General features: G+C 52.7%; 5 protein-coding genes across 5 annotated transcripts; 3 read left to right on the forward strand and 2 right to left on the reverse strand.

Annotated features, from left to right (window-relative positions):
- Positions 1–1822: 1822 nt before the first annotated feature.
- Positions 1823–5900, forward strand: QC762_111540 (uncharacterized protein; the record flags this gene model as incomplete). The annotated part of the gene is made up of 3 exons (XM_062885573.1): positions 1823–2412; positions 2517–2710; positions 2776–5900. The coding sequence occupies exons 1-3, from the start codon at positions 2138–2140 to the stop codon at positions 5898–5900; spliced, it is 3594 nt and encodes a 1197-aa protein (XP_062748549.1). The 5' UTR covers positions 1823–2137.
- Positions 5901–6617: 717 nt separating this feature from the next.
- QC762_111550 (uncharacterized protein) lies at positions 6618–7203 on the forward strand (the record flags this gene model as incomplete). The annotated part of the gene is made up of 2 exons (XM_062885574.1): positions 6618–6804; positions 6860–7203. The coding sequence occupies 2 exons, from the start codon at positions 6618–6620 to the stop codon at positions 7201–7203; spliced, it is 531 nt and encodes a 176-aa protein (XP_062748550.1).
- Positions 7204–8131: 928 nt separating this feature from the next.
- On the forward strand, positions 8132–8787 carry QC762_111560 (uncharacterized protein; the record flags this gene model as incomplete). Its single annotated transcript, XM_062885575.1, has 2 exons — positions 8132–8507; positions 8579–8787. 2 exons carry the CDS (start codon positions 8132–8134, stop codon positions 8647–8649), a joined length of 447 nt encoding a protein of 148 aa, XP_062748551.1. The 3' UTR covers positions 8650–8787.
- Positions 8788–10175: 1388 nt separating this feature from the next.
- QC762_111570 (uncharacterized protein) lies at positions 10176–11468 on the reverse strand (the record flags this gene model as incomplete). The annotated part of the gene is made up of 3 exons (XM_062885576.1): positions 11350–11468; positions 11136–11281; positions 10176–11077 (listed from the first exon to the last, which is right to left on the reverse strand). Exons 1-3 carry the CDS (start codon positions 11373–11375, stop codon positions 10176–10178), a joined length of 1074 nt encoding a protein of 357 aa, XP_062748552.1. The 5' UTR covers positions 11376–11468.
- A 906-nt stretch (positions 11469–12374) lies between these two features.
- QC762_111580 (uncharacterized protein) lies at positions 12375–14260 on the reverse strand (the record flags this gene model as incomplete). The annotated part of the gene is made up of 3 exons (XM_062885577.1): positions 12375–12996; positions 13058–13686; positions 13757–14260. 3 exons carry the CDS (start codon positions 14258–14260, stop codon positions 12375–12377), a joined length of 1755 nt encoding a protein of 584 aa, XP_062748553.1.
- Positions 14261–15357: the final 1097 nt, after the last annotated feature.

Genomic DNA, 15357 nt, shown 5'->3' on the forward strand with positions numbered 1-15357 from the left:
ACAATCACGAGGCCCTCAACAATCCCCCCGGCCGCCGCCCCAAAAAGCCCCCCCCAGCGCTCACCCGTTCTTGGCCGGGCCTAGCTCAGCGTCGAACCGCAACAAGCGAGGTACTTTGTGGACCACCAAATCTCACCCAGCGTCTAAGTATCACATGTGTTCCCACCGACAAACCTCCCCGGAAATTAGGACCCTTGCCATGATCTCTTTTACACCACTGCAGAACCCCCCTCGCTGATGTCATGGCAGATATTCCACCCACCAGAGCGCGATGCAACGCCCAGCAGGGTTCATCATTATGATATGATCCAAGATAAGAGATTTCAAAGACTTTTTGGCATGTGAGAGTCTGAGGTATCCGTCTCTTGTCCCATTGACTTCTGAAGACTCTGAACACATGCTGAATAAAAAAACACTTTTTACAACTTAGGTAACTACACGGCGCAGCCCCATTCAACGCGTGGAGGATTGTTGGGGAAGGCAACACAGCATGGTACTACTACAGACTTGTTGTGGAGGGGCGGCACCTGACCAGCCCGCCGGCGCTGGTTCCGCAGTCTAACGGGGAACAGGCTATTCAATATATTGGCGGTTAAGAGTTGATCCCGTGCGAGATCCAGTCCCGTGGTGTCTTTGTATGCAAACTACTCTTTCCATCACCACTGCGTACAGCAGAGATGTCTTTCTCAACATATGCTCTAGAGTTGTCCGTTCTCAGTCAGGGATAGATCGGTCTCGCCGAAGCGAGGCAATCAATTCGGTCAATTCTGCGCCGCGATACGAAGTAAAAAAGCCGAGGCTTGAAACAAATTTTCTAGGGCGGGTGGAGAGTTGTATGTCAGATTTTCGATATAACTGCCTTGTCACCTCACCAAGTTGTTATGCCTTGGCCCAAGAAGTGTCACAACTTGCTTTGTGTTGGAGTGACGAAGTCCAAGTCACTAGGCTTCTGCACTCCAAGCTTCGTTGATCATGAAGTTGGGGCACTCCGCGCTAACCTCGTTTCTTTCTGTATGCCGAGCTGCTGCATGGAGTAAGCAACAGAGGCATAGGTCGATTAGAGGTGGACATGTAGACCACTAAGAATCCGGGTATAACCTGGAGACGGCCAACAAGAATGATCGACGGGCCACAGCCGGGACAGAAGACTGCCATCTTGTTGTTTCGAGAGAGGCCCATTGTTGGCTCCATCAGATGACGCGAAGACTCCGATTCGGAGCAATGGAATGATAGGTGAGAAAGTCATGCCGTTGGGAGCCTGAGTTTGAGGCTATCTTGTTGAGATGGCACATAACAGGACATCCTTAGTTGTGCTCGTCGTTAGTCAGATATCAGATCGTTGCTTCATGCCTGATACCAGACGGGAAGTGGGCGGCAGATCGCTTTCTTCCCGTTGGGCAGACGTGCTTCTTATCTTTTCGGCGGGAGCAAAATAACTCCTTCAAATACCGCCGGCGAATAGAGAGGAAGGTGTTGAGTTGAGATCTTCGATGCAAGTTCCACCTTACCTAGGTGTGCTTAGATAAAGCAAGGTACATAAACGCCTCACCGTTGGATCTTTTTAGCACTCGAAAATAGTGAAAACCAACGCTCGCCAGGTGGTGGCAGCCCGCTAACGCCGGTGCCTGAGTGCCGAAACAGCGTGCAGCCATGGAAATATCCGTAGTGGGGTGTTTTCGAGTGTTTGTCGCAATAGCGATTGGCCATCGTCGTCCCTCAGCGCCCGTCGCCCACTAACAAATGGCTGCCAGTGCCGCATTAACAAACATGTCGCCGCTGAATCGAAGGTCGGGGTCGTGTTCCGGGGATCTGCTGGCTGGGCTGGCCATGCGCGAAGTCCCGGACGTCCCCAATGTCTCCAATTTTCCATCGTCCATGCACCCGGCAGAGTTGTAGCAACAGGGCCGACTAGCCATTCTCAACGGGGGATGGATACCATTTTGATTTTTTCTTTTTGGTAGTTTTTGCTTGCCTTTGCTACGCAACCCCCACCCACAGTCACTCCCTTCTGCCGTTTTGCGTGCGACATCCACTGATTCCGACGAACCGACACCGACTTTCGTCTTCCTCTCTCCTCCCTCTCCCTCTCCCTCTCTCCCCCCTCTCTCTCTTCCTCCGCCGAACCGACCACAGCGCTATGTCATGGATCATCTCCTGGACGTCGCTGATTCCAACACTGCTTATCCTGTCGGCCAGTCTTGCCTGGTGGTTCACCGAGCCTAAGAACGCCCGCATAAATCTAATTGCGGCTGTTGGAGTGGTTCTTTTCTGCTGGGCCGTCGCTCCCGAGCTGTCGCGCGACCTCTCGTACTCGCTGTACGTGTCCAGCCTCGACTCGGTCACGGCTCTCCATCTCGAGACTTTTGTTCTGAGAAACGCCAACATGTTGTTAGTGGGAGCTGCTGTAGTCTGGTATGTGGTTATGTGGTTATATGGTCCTGTGGCTTTGCCCGTGCTGGCTCGTCACAAGGCGCATCTCTTGGAGGAATCGTAGGCTCATCATTTTGTGTGTCCAGGTTGGTGGGAAGGGCATTCCAAACGCTGCGGAAACCCGTCCCGGAGTTGATCAACACCTTGGGCGTCGATGTCCCCGATCCGCCCGACGTGTCCCTAGCGGGAATCAGAGCCGATGCTGCCACTGTGAACTGGACGCGGCCCGCGCCCAACCGATCAGTTGTAAAGTTTTTGATACAAGTAAATGGAGTGGTTGGTATGTATTACCCACACATAGGCCTGGTCGGGAGGAGGACACAAGCCTAACTTTGAGTTTTGTAGTGGGGGAGGTCGCTGCGAACCAAGAACCGGCCATTGTCGTCAGCGGCTTGAAGCCAGACCATTTTTACAACGTTCGGGTCATCGCGGTTGGCTCGAATAACTTTCAGGGTGGAAGCCGAGTCATCCGGCTCAGAACCTTTGCCCGAGATGGACGGCCACAACTCGGCAACTCCAGATTGCCATCCAATTTCACAGCCGAGGAACCGCCCGCAACACCCCATGGCGAGTCGATGGACGAAAGTGGAGGGGCCCGAACGGCGTTTCCCGCACTTGAGATGGCCACTGTCACGGAAGGGATAGCATCACCTGCACGGGATGGAAATACCAATTCTGGACCAGGGCCCCGTCGAAACACTGTGACTAGGAAACACTCGCCGTCGACCACGAGCATCGACCAGTCAACCAGGGAGGACTTGAGCGCCTATGCGAAGAAAACACTGCCGGAATTGACGGAAAAATTCGAGAGCATTAGAAAAGAAACAGAGGAGGTGCTGGCTCAAATAGCAAAAGAGGAGGCTGAAAATAGAAAGGTGCTGGAGGAATTAGAAGCCGAGAAGAAGGGAAAGAGGAAGGAGCAGAAGAAAAAGGAGGAGCAAACCGAGAAATTGAAGCGGGATGTGAACTCGACAGACCGGGCGATGCGAAACGCCCTGCAACGAAAGGGCCAGAGAGAGAGGACGCTGAAGGAGAAGCAAGGTGAAAGAGAAAAGTATCATGAAAATATTGCCAAGTGGGAAAGAGGTGTAGGTGAGATGCGCAAGGACAGGGAAAGTTTTGATCAGCAGAGGAAAGATTTGGAGGAAGAGCGTGATCAGAAGGCCGAGGCCTTCCGAGGAGATAACAACGAGCTCCAAGCTGAGTGTACACGACTGGAGCAAGAATTGAAGGAAAGGAGAGATCAGGTCCGAGAACTGGAAGAGGCCCGGAAGAAACTGCCTGGCGGAGAAGATGACGGCGAGTGGCGTGAGAAGGACGCCGAACTGAAGCGGGAATGGCACCGCAGACACAGAGAGCTGTCCGAACAACTGGTGTTCGAGACTAAGAGATCTCGAGGACTAGATGAGCATATCCGCGCCCTTGGTGCTCAGCTGCAGGCTATTCCTCAGCCAAGCTATGGGCTTTATACGCCACCGAACGCTTCGGGATTGGAGTTTGATAACCCAACACTTACTCAGCTCAAGCGCCGGAGCCGAAACAGCAACACAATGTCGAATGTGTCTATTTCATCGCCATTGCCAGCCTACTCACAGATCGATCCGATTCTTTCAGCCCCGACGGGGTTTGCCAGTTCACGATCTCTGAATGCGCCACCTGGTTTTGCCCCAGGACCGTTTATGGACCTGTCCGCAGACATGGACTTTCGGGGGTCATCAGCCCCTCTCAGTCCTTCCGCCACGGCACTTTTGCCATCCAACATACTCGATGACTTTGACGACGACGACGATGACCCAAGTCCGACGACTTTTCACGATCCTGAGCCATTCTTGCAAAGCCAGCGGGCCTCACCCGAGCAAGCTCCTCAGTCTCCTGCCTCGTCGGGCAGGGCCCTGAGCATCCTGTCCAGCCCTCATGGATCCACAAGTAACCTCCCCTTCCCCCCCTTCTCTAATGAAATTTCAGAGAGGATGGTTGGCACTCTGCCATCCCCAACTATAGCTGAAACCCCTCAGCACAAGGGCTTCTTTTGGCAACGCTCCAAGACTGTCAAGGAAGAGGGGGAGAAAGAGCCACCTCTCCTAGGGAGTTTGAAGCAAGGTCAAAGCCAATCGTTCCCACGGCAGACAGATGATCCAGACATGGCCAACAAGCGGCGGATCAGCATTTCAGGCAGCTGGAATGTCTTTAACCGAAACTCAGTTGGGCCTGAGATCACAGAAGGCCAGGCCACAACAAACACACACGCATTTGCAAGAAGCCTAAACCCCTTTTCCCGTAGGCCTACCGGTGGTCTCTTTGACCGTGACCCCAGCAGCCCGCGACCTACCAGCATCGCGTCCTCCGACTTCCCCAGACCCTCCACTGACTCAGGCTCCATCTGGGGACCACCCATGGACGCCTCAACCCTAAACAAAAACAGCCGTCTCTGGTCGCCCGATAACGCCCCCTGGTCCAGGAACCCCTCCCGACGGCCTTCGCTCCATGGATCTCCCTCAGCACTCAAGACAACCCTCGCCTCGGCCGACGACGAAATTCTCGACGACGAGGAAATGCTTTCCAACGTGGACGTCGGCGTCATCGGCAGCCGGCCGCCGACCCAGTCCGCCAACAAAGCCGCCTCGGCCGCGCTCGGTCGGTTGAACCCCAATGCCCCCGCCTTTATAGGATCCCTATTCAAATCCAACCCTGAAAAGCAGAAGGAGAAAGAAGTCAAGGAAAAAGCAAAGGCAGAGAAGAAAAAGGCTAATAAGGAGAAGGCTGCCGAGAAGAAGAAGGAGAAAGAAAAGGAGGCTGCGACAGTTCCGGACACGCCAAGTCAGCAGACGCAGAATCCCATTTTCGAGATGGACTCGCCCGCGGATTCGAGGAAGTCGAGGGATGGAGCCTCGGTTCATACGCTTCACTCGTCGGTTTCGATCTCTGAGTCCCGCGACTCTCTCACGCTCGACCAGTCATTCTCCAATACACCCTCCGAACCCGCCAGCGCAGGACTTTCAGGCTCATTCAAAGACGAGGGCGTGGTCCGCAAACTCTTCCGAAAGGGCTCCTCGAGCAAATTTAGTCTTCCCGGACGTCTTGGCGGTAACAGTGCCAAGGAGAATATCACCAGCGCTGGGGGTTTGTTTAAGAAAGGACCCAGCAGCGTTGCCAGCACCGCGCCTTCCGACCGCATCGACCCGAGATCTAGCATCGGCGACTTTGAAGACTTGGGGGATGAAGCGATGGGGGTTTTGACTGGGGTGTTGGGGAAGAGTTATGAGTGTAGTAGTCCTGGGTTGGGACCTACGTCTGCTGCTGCTGCTGCTGCGAAGGGCACGACGAAAGAAGGGGGGACGGCGGCGAGCAGGTGGTTGAGTAGTTTTGGGAAGAAGGGGAAGAAGAATAATGAGAATACCAAGGAGAGTTTTGATTTGGAGAGGGCGCATGTGGGGGGTGAGTTGGATGGGTTGGTTGAGGAGAAGGTGTAAAAATGGTGCATACTGGCTAAGAGGATGGGGGAAGATGCGACAACCTGGGTTGTAGAATATTTGTGTGTGTGTGTGTGTGTGTGTGTGTGTGTGTGTGTGTATATGTGGAATAGCTTTTGGTTGGTACTGCTGCTGTTCTGTCATAGCGGGGTTGAATATCATGTTGTTGAGGATGGTTGTTTAGGGTATGACTGAAGACTGCCATCAAAATGTGACAAGCTGTCTTTCTATGATGACGGGAAAATCTGAAAGCTCGCTGACATGTACACTTTATTTTTGGTTTGGCCAGATGTTTAAGTTGATATATAACCCGTGAAAGGGAAGATCTTGATGGGATAAGGAATGAGCAGGTGATGGGTTAGGGGAGGAGCAGGTGTTGGTGTAAGTAAGAGGGTTAGGGTTATATAGTGGCTGAAGCTTAACCCCTGTTGATGGGTGGTTGTGGCTGCAGTTTTGGAGCTTGTTTGAGCAAGTTGGAGTGGGTGAGTGGTTCGAGCGTTCGACTTGGTGGTGATTCGTCAATGTTGCGCAAGGAAATACAAGTTCGAAGAAAACACCAATTCTCTGCAGTTTGATCTTTTTTTGTTTTTGCCAATTCACAGGGGATCTTGCCCCATAATAAGAGAACACAAGTATTTCAACTGCTGTACCGACCGTCTGACCCCTCCATCGCCAGAACCTTGACCTCTATTGAGCTCGACCCTCAACAACCCCCCCATGGCAACAATGAGCGCCTCCTCCTCCTCCTCCTCCTCCTCCTCCTCCTCCTCCTCCCCCCCAGCAGCAGCAAAAGCCAGACCGATCCCCTCGCGGAACCCGCTACCGCTGTCGGCCTCGCAGGAGGCGCAGGTGAGGGATGTGTTTTATGCCCGGGTGAGGGCGAAGTGCGGGCCTGAGATTAAAGGTATTCATTCCGCCCCCCCCCCCCTTCTCGCCAGTACCTCGCTAACCCCTCCCAGCATTTGCAGACTGCGCCCAAGGCCGCACCTTCTCCGCGCCGTTTCTCTGCCGCGGACCCCTCCACGTGATGAACAACTGCATGAAGATCCACGCCACGCCCGAGGAACAGGACGCCGCGAGGGAGGAGTGGTTTGAGAAGCGGGTGGAGAGACAAAAGGAAAAGGAGAGGAAGGCGAGGAGGAAGCTGGAGCAGGAGAAGTTTTTGAGGGAGTGGTGGGGTTTGCCGGAGAAGGATAGGGAGATTGCGAGGAGAGAGATGGAGAAGTTGGAACGGCCGGAGAGGATAGGGGGGTTTGTGAGTGAGAGGAGGAAGAAGTTTGGGGAAGAGGGGGAGGGGAGGTGATGGTGGGGGGGTTGTGATATGGAATGGTGGCCATGGAAGAAGGCAAGCGTACGCGAGGGACTTGTAATATATGGAATGAGCATGATACCAGACACGATGGGGATATCAGAGGGGTTCGGTCTGGCAAAGGGCGTTTTTATGGGTTTGATATCGCATGGTAGGGAAGGGGGGACTGCGCAGGTCGAAACACAACTCTGTACAAATTTCAAGTGGATTGGGATGTCAAATTCAAGATCCGCCATGTGCGAAATGGAGGGTGTGCTGGTGGTCGGTCAGTTTAGACGGTCATCAGCTGAGTTTATGGAACTGGTGAACGGTGATGGTTTCAGAAAACGAAAGCAATGGTATCTATCAGGCTCTGCCGTGGCGAGGCTCTTTGGTTTAGCTCTCATGTCGTCTTGGACACCGAACCAATTATCGATTTGAGCGTAAAAGGGTTCTTGGAGAACATTGCCTTAAAACACAATTTAGCCAGTAAACTCTTCCGTAGATATTTGACCATCTGAGTCCTGGGATATGAGTAAGCGGTAGCCCCAGGTAGTTAGGGGATTCTTCTTGGCTATTAGGCACCCTTCTAGTCATGGTTGTCATGGTCGCATTCGGAGTCTTTATAAGCAGATGGTATATTACCAACACTTTTTCAGTCTCTCTATGGTAGCATCAAGATCACCGCGGGAGTGGCTTCCAGCCCTACTCACGTCGACCTTTTACAGCCATTGCTGCGAAGCGACTTCAACTTGCTCGGGTGGTTGTGCATCCGATATTCTGATGATGAGCCAAGAGAGGAAGGCTGACTACATGGAAAAGCTTGATAGCCATCAGATGAGATGTATAAGACCCAGCCTCTTTCTCACATTACTTTCCTAGAAATCTTAATGACCTCAGCAGAAAACAGACCACAAGCTCAAGAAGAACTCGACCCCCAACCATGGTCTTGCCATCACTCCTCCTCACAGCCATGCTCGGTCTATTCACCGCCACTGCCTCCGCCCAGCAGTTCCTAGGCATTGTCGAGACCAACCCGACCTACTTTGACAGTAGAAACTGCTACGATGGCGCCAAGTCATATTCCATCGTCAACTTCGGTACCCAGCACGCCCCTGCTGTGGGCTCGTCCTGTACCGGTAAAGGCACCGTCCTCTCCACCGTCCGCGGGTTGGACAGCAAGTTGGACACGTCTTGCACGGACGGCAAGTGGACGAATGGGTACAAGGTGTGCGTTGTTGTTGGCGGTGTAATCACTATACGCGATGCGAGTGGGAGGTCGCAGCTTTGCTCTTCGGATGATACTACTATCTATAATTGTTGGTTTTTTCTCTTCTTTTTCCTCTTGCTGTTTCTCATGCCCGTATGGATCATGCTGACCTTGTTTTAGGCCCGGATGTTCCGCCAGCATGCTGGACTAACAAGGTGAGGAAGTATCAGTGTGTTGGGTTTTGGATGTGATGAGTTTAAGAAGAGGAGGGAGAATGGATGGAGGATTGCAGTGCTGCGGTTTTCTTGTCTTTGTAATTTCAACTGACTACCTACGGTCGTATGCAATAAACCTGGCCCGAATGAGGTTTAATCACATGCCATGGTGCCTTGGTAGTGCCACCAACCTCGTACTCTGAACGCTCGTCTTCTCAAAAAGAAGGTGTCAAAAGGCAGAAAAAAAAAAAGTAAACCACCCTCTATCTCACCCCTTGCCCCTTAGAAGGCTGCCATCAAACCCAATTTCCCGAGCACTTGTACCTTCTCTTTCTGGTAACCCAGCACGACGGAAAACTGGAGTGGCCTAACACGAGGTATTTTTTTCTCATCAGTCTAGGAGCTGCCACTCACGGAATATTGGGGGTTGGACTCGATGATGGCGAGCATTTGGGCGGAGGTGAGGACGGGGGTGAGGGCGAGGGTGGTTAGGATGGTGGTTAGGAGGGTGGTTGGGGAGACTATTTTAGGTAGCTGGTTCGGAACGAAGGTTGGTGTTGACAAATGTATGAACATTGAGACTGGGGAGATATTGTGGGAAGACCTGAGGGAGGTGAGAGTTTATGTAGACATCTTATGTTCAGGGCAGTGCCATGATGAATCTTCTTGTAGCAAGTTTTCCTTCTTTGGTGTTCACCATGCTCAAGATCACACGAGCACTGAAGGCTGAGAAACTGATGCCATTGCAATTGTGATATCACAGAAGGCGCTGTTGTTGAATGGGGTTGGGACGGTCATGGTGATAAGACTTGAACTTTTAGGAATAGCCCGAACAAGATGTGAATACGAAGTGATGGCTCTTGGTAAAGCGGTGCCTGAAAGCTAACGAGGACGTCAAGCCACCAGGAGCTACGGCCTACTCCAGATCATACCCATGACAACTACGGTAGGTAAGTAAATGCTCACCGCCTAAATTGTATATTACAGGGCATTCTTTTGGATTTCCCATATCCAGAGGCTCTAAGTTTATGGTTTGGTCCCATGATGACCTGAATGGTAAGACAGCTCGAAAAACTTTGGGCAGGGTCTTGCCTGATCTTTTCGTGCGGCGGTCAAGTCCATGGTTCAACTGAGAATGATTATAACTCTGAAGACTTGGAAACAAATCTCAGTATCGGGCAAGAAGGAGCGTTAAATCAAGGTCATGGACAGTATCCCACAGCGTGGTGGTTGTTGTCTTGTCTGTAAGGTACCTTAGCTATGCAGTCAACTGGCGAGCATATTGTGAGGTACAGTCCCTACACCGTATATACCCCAGGTTAGTCGATCTCTGTCACATACGACCACAGTCAGCTGGAAATACGGCATCCCGTCCGCTCTGCCCTCGTCAAACAGCTGAACGCCGAACTAGTACTCAGGTGGGTGACCACTGGGGAATCCTCGGTGTTGTATGTATTTTTTTGCGTCTTGTTCTCCACACATAAATACGAGACGACATAGGTATCCTTCCCTTCTCCTTTATAACCACCAACCCTCAAATCTTACTCTCTCCCCTCAACCCCCTAAAATACCCTCCACCCCTCCACCACCCTCTCGGCCACGCCCCAAGAAAGCTCATACCCCCTCCCCCCCAGCCCATAAGCATGCATCACAAACCCCTTCCCTCCTTCCAGCACCTCCCCCTCAATCCTCGGCCCACCCCTCCTACTAGGCCGTCGTCCAACAATATCCCCCATGACGGTAAACTCCCCCTTCCCATTTAGTATCCGAGGACACGTCCCCTTGAACATCTCCAGCAGTTTTTCTCTTGTCTCCGGCCTGGGTTCCACCCCCCAATCATCAACCTCCTTCGTCCCCCCAATCACCGTCCCCCCTTCAAACCCCCTCGGCACGCAGAAAGTCCACGAACCGTCGGCATTTTGTCGGGTGACGGTAGCGTCGCACTCTTCCGCGACGAGAACTGTCTGCCCCCGTGTGATAAACATATTTTCATCCCCCCCGAACCCGAACCCGGAGGCGTTAACCACGGCGTCTACCCCCCCGTTTTTTAGGGAAGGGGTTGATCTCTCCGACAGAGCGAAAACCTCCACAGGGGACCTCAGCGCATGTTTCAGCACCCTCCCCCCTCGGTGAGCAAACCTCCTCAGCAGAAAAGATAAGTAAACCATTGGGTTGACGCAGTAGGTCTCGTACTCGCACCCCCATTTCACTTTCTGGTCGGGGAATTCCGACTGGGGGAGGAGGCGGAAACCAGGGAGTTGGAGGGATGCTGCGGTGGCGGGGGTGAGGGATAAGTACTCTGGTCCCGGGGCTTCGAGGTATTCGACTCCTTTGAGGAAGGTTATCCCCGCGGTGGTTGGGTGGGATGCAAAGAGGGACTTCATGTGGGAGAAGGTGGTGATGGAGAGGGGGTGTTCGAATACTGCTTGGGGGTTTGAGGGGTGGGGTGGGACCCAGCGGTTGTCTTTTCATGTTTAGTATCGTGGTGGATGGAAGGGGGGAAAGGAAAGGGGAAAACATACGGGCGCCGCCCCAGGGGGAGGTGTAGTTGATCTGGGTGATTGGGTCGATTGTCTCAAACGGGGCGGGGAAGTCTTTTGCGATGATTGTGACTCGGTGGCCGGCGCGGAGGAGGAGGAGGGCGGAGGAGATGCCGGTTACGCCGGAGCTATGTAGTGGATGTGTTAGTGAGGTGAGGTGAAATAAACAAAATGTGGTGTGGGATGGGAGACGTACCCGATGACGGCGATGTGTCTTGCCATGGTTGTGAGTTTTAATCAGTAGGGCAAGTAATTCGAGCAACTGTGCATAGTAGTAGCCCCTAAAGACTGAACGAAATTGAGAAGAATAACGATAAAAAACCAAAAAAAAAAGGGCTCGATCAGAACAATATATACTTCTGCTGTCCAACACCCAAGTCTCATACAAACAAAGGCTGCGCGAAATGTCCGCGAAATGTCAGCCAAACAGTCTGCCTTGGTCAATATATCGATAAGCGGAAAGTTCCTCTGCAGAATCAACGATAGACACATCGGCTTTGCCAGAGACACAACAATCTAAACGGAAATCCAAGAATACGGCGAACAATAACTTGGTCACATTGCATATTGCATTAGTCCAATCTCTTCCAATTCCCAATGACCATCACCATCGGGTTTAATGCCAAGACAGGGCTCCGTGACCGATATTCGGCTCCGCCCCGCCTGAACTCGGCCAACCCCACTCGGCAGCCGCCCGGTTTCCGCCGGATGATCGGCATCTCTATACTCATTATAAACATAATCACCAGCAAAAGAACAAAACTATGCTTTTTGTATCTTCTCCTTCGGAAGCCGCACCTCTATCCGCGAGGCCCTTCCAAGATAGATTTATACTCGTCCGTTAAATCGTGAAACCGTCGAGGCATGCTGGCTAACCACCACACATAAAAGACCTGTATCAAAAGCTCGCTGATCCAAAAACGTTGCCGATATGTTTGACCAAAAAAAAAAAGGGGGCGAATTGAAAAGAAAAGATCCTCCAACTTTATTTTTTATTTTTTTAAAAAGCAAAGCAATCTCTTCTTTCCCATTCTCTCGCCTCTTGGAGCAAAAAAAAGGCCAAGTCACTGAAACGTTGCCGCACGTCGTGGACAAAAACCAAAAATAAATAAAAAAAAACAAAAAAAGAAAAACCAAAAAAAAATCCGGAGGACGCCGCTTGGAACGAGGATCCTCAATGCTAAGTGACCAACAGCCATTTCGCCTTGCGCTCGAAGTCCATCATCTTGCCCACGGCGAACTGCGATATGGGCCATCAATTTTCAGGTCCTTGATTCCTTGAGGCATGGAACGGAGCCACTCCGCCCAGCTCTCCATGTTAAACGTATTATCGTCCGATATTTGAAACGTCAGACTGAGTTGTGAGGTTCCGGCGGCCGGGGAGTCCGGGGTATAAGGCGAGGGTGTTAGGTCTCCCGGTTGCCGCGCCACCAACGGAGCCAAAAGAATGGATGGCAACACCTTGTTGCCGGATAGCTGTACAAACAGCGGGGTGGGAAACGATGTGATGATTTCCTGGTTCTGTTCCCGTACCAAACTTGGGTATACTGAAACCAGCTTGGCGTGAAGTTCGCTTGCAGAATAGGCTTCTTTGAACTTGTGGACGGCCCTTGTCTTCAGCTGTTCCGTTAAGGCCCGGGTGAAGGCGCTCCGACCCAAAAGTTTGGCGTGGTCTTCACCAGCAGAGGCAGCGATTAACTCGAGGATTCCTTGTCGGCGTACTGTTTGATAGAGCGGATAGTACGCACAATCCAGGAGAATTAGGGCATCAGAACAGATATTTTCAAACATCCCTTGGATCATCTTCCATGGAATATCCGAGCCGGGTGTTGCTTTCTTGGAACTGATTATTCGGTCAGCTGATACCTTGACCAGCACTAAATCCGACAAAAAAAAATACAAACCTGGAGATCATGGTGTCCCGGTCCTCTCCCAAGTAGCTATGCCCGCTGTAGTAGAAAATCTTCAAAGTGTCCCGTTGGTTGTGGCTGGTAACAAACGTGTTTACTTCCCTGTTCAGCCACAAATAGGAGCTGTTGCTAGGGTCTCCCGACGTCGGAATGTTCTTGATGGTGACCGAGTAGTTGTAATCGTCCGTGAGCACCCTGGCCAGTTCCTCAATATCGTTCTTGGATCCATCGGCATCTTCAATGTCGTCCTGCCACCGGACAAGCATGGTTGAAACGCTGGCATATCGACTGCGAAGAGGGCTTGCCAGGATCCGAGATGCGCTTCCTTGAAGATCAACTCTGAAGGACTCCAAACCAGCCACGGGAATCAGACTTGTTGGCCTCTCCGGCCGGGGCCCAGATGGTAGCGGCGTTCTAATCCGAGAATCATTTGGGTTCATCTGGTTGAGCCGCTCATGGAAGTTGGGGATCTGTACCATGTCCTCAGGTTCCTGAGTCAGCAGAGACTGGAACTTTGACATGGCCGGACTCAGTGGGCGTCCATTGGCACTTTGTGACGACGAGCCATTCCCGAATTTTTTGGCAAGCGCAGCCCAGGTCGTATTGTGATGGCTAGGATGGCACTAGATACGCGTGTAAGTAGGTGGCGTTCTGACTTTGGTGTTTGCTCGTATGAACTTGGCAGCAACTCACAGCAACTCGTCTTCGTTTACAGTCCCCGCATGCACCCATCTTACGGATGAGCGAAGCCTTCTCCCGCTGCTCGGGGTTCAAGGGCCCCGTTCGACGGCGACTGGCCCTGCGCTGGGCCGTGACATCTGCCCCATCCCTCGCGGAAAAGACAGCTTGTGCAGCAGCTTGAGCGGTAGTGGCAAGACTAGGTGATGAAGGCGTATGCGCCTCCAAGCTGTAAGGCGTAGGCGTCGTCCTTCCAGTGGCTAGCGACGCCAGGGAGGCTACTGTGGTTGTTGAAGAAGTGGTATTCTGCCTCATGGGCGAGCCGCCCTCATGTTGTCGGCCATAGTCCCCGCCGCCATTTACCAGGCCGCCGGTGTCGGCGACCGGACTTCCGGGTGGTGGCTGTTGATGTTGTGGATGGTGTAGCTGCTGCTGCTGCTGCTGCTGATGGGGTTGCTGCTGTTGCGCTCGACCATCATCTTCCTTCTGAGGAGGCTCGTCCAAGTTGAGAGCCTGCATACTTACATGATCAAGTCCGGCCGTTAGAACATCAGACTCCTTTTTGCCCGGTTGCTCAATCCTCGGGCGGTCCGCACACCCCACTCACACCTTTGAGGATGGTGGCTATTCTAGAAGATTGACCCAAAAGCAAGCCCAGCGGCGGTTGTGAGAGGGCCGACGGAGAGCCCAAAGAAAGGCAATCGGGGTCCGGGGGAACAATAGGCCTCGGTGTACAGCACAGGGACCGTGAGTATAGAGGTAAAAGAACGGTGAGTCCCCCTGGCAGAGGAGAGGTTCGATGACCCACAGACACAGACGGTGTCGTCGGGCGGCGGCGGTGGAAGTAAAACCCTGTGCTAGAGGGACCGGTTGCACTTTGAAGACACTCCAAGTCGGCGCCAGTAGCTTTTACCGAGCAACGTTGCGGCGTTGTGGATGGGGGAGCTCGGTGTCGTGCTTCAGCAAGGAGGTCTTGTGGTGTAGCGCCGAGGCCGGAGATAGTGGGAACCAGAGCCAGGATGAACTCGTTTGGTGTTTTTGCGGGGGACGGGGGATGTCGGTTTGGATGGAGGTGTGGCTGAGGAAATGATATACAAAATAGCTATAGAGAAGACCACTGCACTGCGCAAAACAGAGGAGTCTGTCTGTCTGGTCAGCAGCATTAGCATTAGCAGCAGCAGCAGCAGCAACAGCGATGGCAGCAGTGGGGACCCCAAGCATAAAGTCGATGGTACCATCTGCACCAGAAACAGCTGGACTCGAGTCCTCGAGTTATGAGCTGGGCCTCCAATCATGGGCGGACCGGGGGAATTAATTTTGCAGACAGGCGCGATACGCTGACGCTGGTTGCTGCTGCTGGAAGCTCTCATTCGGCTGCAAAAATGTCACCACGTTTTTTTTTTCGGTGGTGGTCTAGTCCCTGTAGGTCAGGTAACTCTGTAGATTGTCACAATTGTCCACCTCACACCGCAGACCGGCCAATGGCACCGTTGGTCTAGATGGACCAAAACCACCTAGCTTCCAGCTCCAGCTCCTTGTCGTGCCAGACGAGAGAGACCGTCACTGTTCAAGATGCCGAGTTGTCGCCAGAAAGACGACGGCGCCGGATGGTCGAC

Source organism: Podospora pseudocomata, assembly GCF_035222375.1.
Source record: "Podospora pseudocomata strain CBS 415.72m chromosome 1 map unlocalized CBS415.72m_1, whole genome shotgun sequence".
In the NCBI taxonomy this organism is placed as follows: domain Eukaryota; kingdom Fungi; phylum Ascomycota; class Sordariomycetes; order Sordariales; family Podosporaceae; genus Podospora; species Podospora pseudocomata.